General features: G+C 44.6%; 1 protein-coding gene across 1 annotated transcript in view; it reads left to right on the top strand.

Annotated features, from left to right (window-relative positions):
- Nucleotides 1-563: 563 nt before the first annotated feature.
- The window catches only part of LOC307230829 (uncharacterized protein), a gene marked incomplete at both ends in the record, with an annotated part of 17,056 nt that continues 11,941 nt past the window's right edge, over nucleotides 564-5,678 (top strand). The window contains 4 exons of the mRNA XM_080001279.1: nucleotides 564-877; nucleotides 3,712-3,954; nucleotides 5,320-5,436; nucleotides 5,562-5,678. The exon at nucleotides 5,562-5,678 is cut by the window's right edge and continues 20 nt beyond it. Coding sequence (XP_079857405.1) covers nucleotides 564-877; nucleotides 3,712-3,954; nucleotides 5,320-5,436; nucleotides 5,562-5,678 — 791 coding nt within the window. The remainder of the gene's footprint in view (nucleotides 878-3,711; nucleotides 3,955-5,319; nucleotides 5,437-5,561) is intronic.

The raw sequence follows: 5,678 nt of genomic DNA on the forward strand, positions 1-5,678 counted from the left end.
GTAAAACCCCACAATTAAGTCAACGAATTGTCTAATATTTCATAAAAACAGCAATTTGTTGACTGGCGAGGATAAAACCAGATTTATTATCCAGTATCAGCTGCCAAAAAACAAACAAACCCATATCATTCTATATTTTTTCAAGGTTCCAGATATAGCCATAAGCAGGCGGTTCCCACGGGGACGAACACTCTGAAAGGCATAAACCTCAATGTTTACAGAAGCTGCTTATTGGGAAGGTTTTATACACTGAAGGGATGTTTACATGAAGGTGTTGCCGACCAACTCCTCAACTCCGAGTGGAAACCAGGATTATTCCACCACATTGGAGACAAACGCTTTGAGCAGAGAGTTGTTTTCTCGTTTTCTGCCTCTGACTTTCCACCAACGTTGTTTGGACGCAGTTTAGCAGAACAAGGAGCCGGACGAGTTGTTTTGTTTTTTTTTGCTGTTTTTGTTGTTGTGGTTTGAGCAACGGCTCAAGAACCTCTCGATTAAAAATGACTTCCAGTCAGCTCTGCCCACCCTTACTCCTTCTGCTCCTCTCCGGCATTGCCGTTGCCATGGTGACCATCACCACAGAGCGGCATGGTGACGACAGCGATGCCGGAATCGGTGCGAGTGGCAAAAGTGGAACCGCCTTGTTCCTCTTGACCGGGTACAAGCCGGTCAAGAGGAACACCAAAGGAGCACCAAAGGAAGCTGAGGTGGAAGACAGCGACGAGCCGGCAATCAAAGCTGCCGACCTGCCTCCTAATCCCCTCCCCCAGATCATGTTGCCGAGGAACATGACGGCGGCCGACGCTCTCAAACCGCCGCTCGGCGCTGTCCAGGTGGCCCCGCCTCCCAGACGCCTGGTGGACGTGGACGTGTGCAGGTACGATGAAAACAAGGCTTTTATTTCAATTTATCACGCAGACACAAGGCTTGCCACCAAAATTGCTCAGCAATGCGTTGAGCTAAGACAGTTAGCATGTAGCCCGTCGCTATCTCCTAACTGGTATTCAGTGTCTCGTATGAATCTCAGTAAGATAGACAAAAATAACATTTCCCAAAAGACTGGATTGTGTGCAAAGTAAATCAGCCTAACATTCAAACAAAACTCTAAACACTTATATTTACATCCTCAAACGGTGAGTCCTCATCAGTCTTATCAAAATAGAACAATATTTTTACAAGATTTTCACATTGATACAATACCACCAAAGTTTCTCCTTTTTGTTACGTTATATTACGTTATGTTGTGTTATGTTATGTTAGTTTATGTTATGTTATGTTATGTTATGTTGTGTTGTGTTGTGTTGTGGTATGTTATGTTGTGTTGTGGTATGTTGTGTTGTGTTGTGTTGTGTTGTTGTGTTATGTTATATGTAGTTTCTCCTTTTTGTTATGTTATGTTGTTGTGTTGTGGTATGTTATGTTATGTTGTGTTGTGTTGTGTTGTTGTGTTATGTTATATGTAGTTTCTCCTTTTTGTTATGTTATGTTGTTGTGTTGTGTTGTGTTGTGGTTTGTTATGTTATGTTGTGTTGTGTTGTGTTGTGTTGTTGTGTTATGTTATATGTAGTTTCTCCTTTTTGTTGTGTTATGTTATATGTAGTTTCTCCTTTTTGTTATGTTATGTTGTTGTGTTGTGTTGTGGTTTGTTATGTTATGTTGTGTTGTGTTGTGTTGTGTTGTGTTGTGTTGTGTTGTGTTGTTGTGTTATGTTATATGTAGTTTCTCCTTTTTGTTATGTTATGTTATATGTTATGTAAATATAAGGGGCAAGTAGCTCAGGAGGTAGAGCTGGTCATCTAGTAATCTGAAGGTTGCTGGTTGGATCCCAGGCTCCTCCTGCTAGCATGCTGTAGTGTCCTTGAGCAAGGCACTTAACCCCTAATTGCTCCTGATGGATGCGTCCGTCGGTGTTTGAATAATTGTAAGTCGCTTTGGATAAAAGCGTCTGACTAAATGACTAAATGTAATGTAAATATATGTTGCTTTCTCCTTTTAGTTATGATATTTTACGTTATATGCAGTTTCTCCTTTTTGTTATGTTATGTGCCGTTTCTCCTTTTTGTTGTTATGTTTTATGCAGTTTCTCCTTTTTGTTATGTTGTGTTTGGTTGTGTTACATTATGTTATGTTATATGCAGTTTCTCCTTTTTGTTATGTTGTGTTTGGTTGTGTTACGTTATGTTATGTTATATGCAGTTTCTCCTTTTTGTTATGTTGTGTGCTGTTTCACCTTTTTGTTATGTTATGTTATAGGCAGTTTCTCCTTTTTTTGTTATGTTATATGCAGTTTCTCCTTTTAGTTATGTTATGTGCTGTTTCTCCTTTTTGTTATGTTATGTTATATGCAGTTTCTCCTTTTTGTTATGTTATGTTATGTTATATGCAGTTTCTCCTTTTTGTTATGTTATGTGCTGTTTCTCCGTTATGTTATGTTATGTTATGTTATGTTATGTTATGTTATGTTATGTTATGTGCCCTTTTTCCTTTTTGTTATGTTATTTTGTTTTATGTTATATGCAGTTTCACCTTTTTGTGACGTGACGTGACGTGACGTGACGTGACGTGACGTGACGTGACGTGACGTTATGCTCAGTTTCTCTCCATCTTAATATGGTATTGTTTCCAGAGCACCGTCCTCCTGCGCTAAGAGTTTGGTCACGATGCGCGGAGCCATTTGCCTCTGGAATTGACCCTCTCAGAAATCCATTTTCCTATCTCTAGCGAGGCAAACAGATTGATTGTGAGAGGGATTCACCTCCACACCGAGCGGTCAGTGCTGAGGAAATTAAGGGAGATTGCATTTCCTTGTTAGCTCTGGTTATACGATATATTCCCCTTGTGTAGGTCCGGTCTCCCTTAATATTTGAGGCGTGGCATTTACCATCGAAACCAAAATCCATACCATAATGGATAATACATTGTAACACACACACATATATGCACGCACACAAAACATGCAACACGTGCATTCTCTAAAGGATGAATACACATACACTGTATATATAAAGGACTTACAGATTGAACACATACAAAGTGTCTCCAGATAAGGGATGTGTCTATATTATAGGAAAACAACCCAAGTAGGTTAATTTCACACTCTATATTACATATGCAAAACAGTCTTAATATGACTTTTAAAGGACTCCACGGATTCAGTTGATATTTTCAGGATGGCCGCTCCAGAGTATTGGGGGGCTGCTGTTGAAAAAGCCCCCGAAAAAATTGTAATCGTAATATTGTATCTGTTTTTGTATTTTATCCTAAAATACAGTCATTGGCAGGGCCCGACAATAACAGTTGCCCAGTTGCCCTGTACCCGACTTGGGCCATTGTCAACCATCTCATGCTGTCTGGTTGCCCCTGTTGCATTGATTTACTCGGATCATTATCACCCAATTACGAAATGAATACATTTCAGCAACATTTTTGTCAGGTCTTGGCAACCGATGCAACTGCTGATGCGCGGTTGCCAATTTGGCAACCACTTCTTAAAGTTAGTGTCGGGCCCTGATCGTTTTTTTTGGAGACACGACATCTTCTGACAGTAAAATGGCGACATACTGCTGCCTTAGCAGTGTCAATAATGTGCTGACATTGGTCGTATCTTCAGGCAAGGGTGAGGGTTCGCAGGAGCCAGGTCAAGCTCCCCTTCCCGCACCTGTAGCTAGTTTCATTTGCACTTGTCCCTTCTTCCCTTCCTTCTCTCTCCAGGGGCTACTTCGACGTGATGGGCCAGTTCGACAACACCTTCAACTGCTCCAAGGACACCTACATCTACTGCTGCGGAACCTGCCACTACCGCTTCTGCTGCGAGCACCAGCGCAGCCGGCTGGACCAGGACTCGTGCACCAACTACATCTCGCCCGTCTGGGCAACCACGCAGGTGCCCGCCACCGTACACATGGGCAACCGGCCCAACCCGGGCTTCGAGACCCTGCAGCAGCACAGCAGCAGGTCAGAACCCAGTACCCGTTTGGCCTCCTGGTTCGGGTCTAAAGGAGTCGCTCGGCGACCCTTTGCGGTCATCATTCGCTCGTTTCTTTGCTTCAACTCCGACAGCCAGTCATGGCTCTGCCGTCCCATTTCACTTGCAACGAGCCCTGTCGTCTTACTTTGTTGACCCTGTCCGTGGTTTTTAACCTCTCAGTCAGCGCCGGGCGAAATGTTAAAAAATGTTACTGCGATAACAGATTTCATACCATTCCAAAACACTGTTTATCACGATGTACATTACATCACAATTTCTGTTCAATTCATTTTATTTTATTTTCATACAGATGACGTTTGGATGCCATGATCCATTTTTAAAAAACATTCATGGGCGGAGATGAAGTATGTCCGAACAAAACGCTAAAAATAAAACAGTCTTCATTGTAAAAAAAAAAAAAATGTTCCAACAGAACATCGCTGCATTCAGCACCCTCTTTTTTCTTTAACAAAATAAATATCAAAGCCAAACATCATTTTAATGTAATGAACTTTGCACAGCACTCGTACTGAAAGTAAGAAGTGAACGAGAGGTTCATTGACATTTCAGTTAAATACAATTTAGATAAAGATCAAAAAACAAAATAAATATGGCAAGTTGGCCTGAATCTAAATAAATAATAAAGTTTGTAGTGCTGCACGTCTCAACGATATAAGTTACACAGTGGATATTCACTGTCTGCTTTGGGAAGGAACTTAAATCTCCCCCCCCAAAAAAACTTTCTCATTGGACGCGGCCGCTCTGTCTCCGCTGCCGCTGCGTTCACAAGTGGGACCGCCCCACGGCAGAGGGGGCGGGGCTTATTCGGGGGCGTGGCTTTGTTCTGTTATCGACAAATGTAAGTGGCTAGGGGTGAAAGGTCGGCTTCAGTTCGTCCGAAATTTGATCGGCTTTTCCGTTGCCCCTTGCCTAACGCGTCTATAAAAGGAGCGATCCGCGGGGAGGACATGATGGAAGTTATCGAGCTTATTTTATTTCGACATCCAGGAAGGAAGTATCGCGATAATTATCGTTGTCGTTTCGTCGCCCAGCACTATGTCCAATGCAAATTGGCACATTTTCCCAACTGCAAGGCCGATTTCCCCATGGGCTCGGGTTATGATCGAAGCAGCGAACCTTGCTTGTGCCACTGGAGAACGCGGTCGGCCGCCGCATCTTTCAGAGGCCACGTGCTTTATTTGACATCACGCGCATGGACGACGGACTGCGGACCGGGTTGGGGGGCGGGGCCTCGAGTCTCCGTTTTGAAGGACTCAGCCGGGGGTTTTGGTCTTGGGAAAGCGCAGCCCACTTGGCCGATTAAGCCCGACTCCGATTCCCTTCCCCCGCAGCACGGCCTACGTGATCGGGGGCGTGATCTCCTTCACGCTGGTGGTCGCCGTGGGGATCAGGATCGCCTTCAGCAAGGTGTCCCGGCGGCCTCGCAACAGGGACATCAACATGCCCAGGTGAGGCTGCCGCTTCGGTTGGTCGGTTGGCTCGTCGTGGCGACTTTAAGGGACCCATCCAAACAGCCCCCCCCCTCTCTTTCTCGTTCTCTCTCTCTCTCTCTCTCTCGCTCTCTCTCTCTCAGGGCCCTGGTGGACATCCTCCGCCACCAGTCCAGCCCCCTGCAGCCGGGCGAGCGCAACAACAGCCTCGGCACCGCGTCGGACGGCCGCATCTCCAAGAACCTGTACACGCCCGTGCT

This window comes from Zeus faber (genome assembly GCF_960531495.2).
Source record: "Zeus faber genome assembly, chromosome: 1".
In the NCBI taxonomy this organism is placed as follows: Eukaryota; Metazoa; Chordata; class Actinopteri; order Zeiformes; family Zeidae; genus Zeus; species Zeus faber.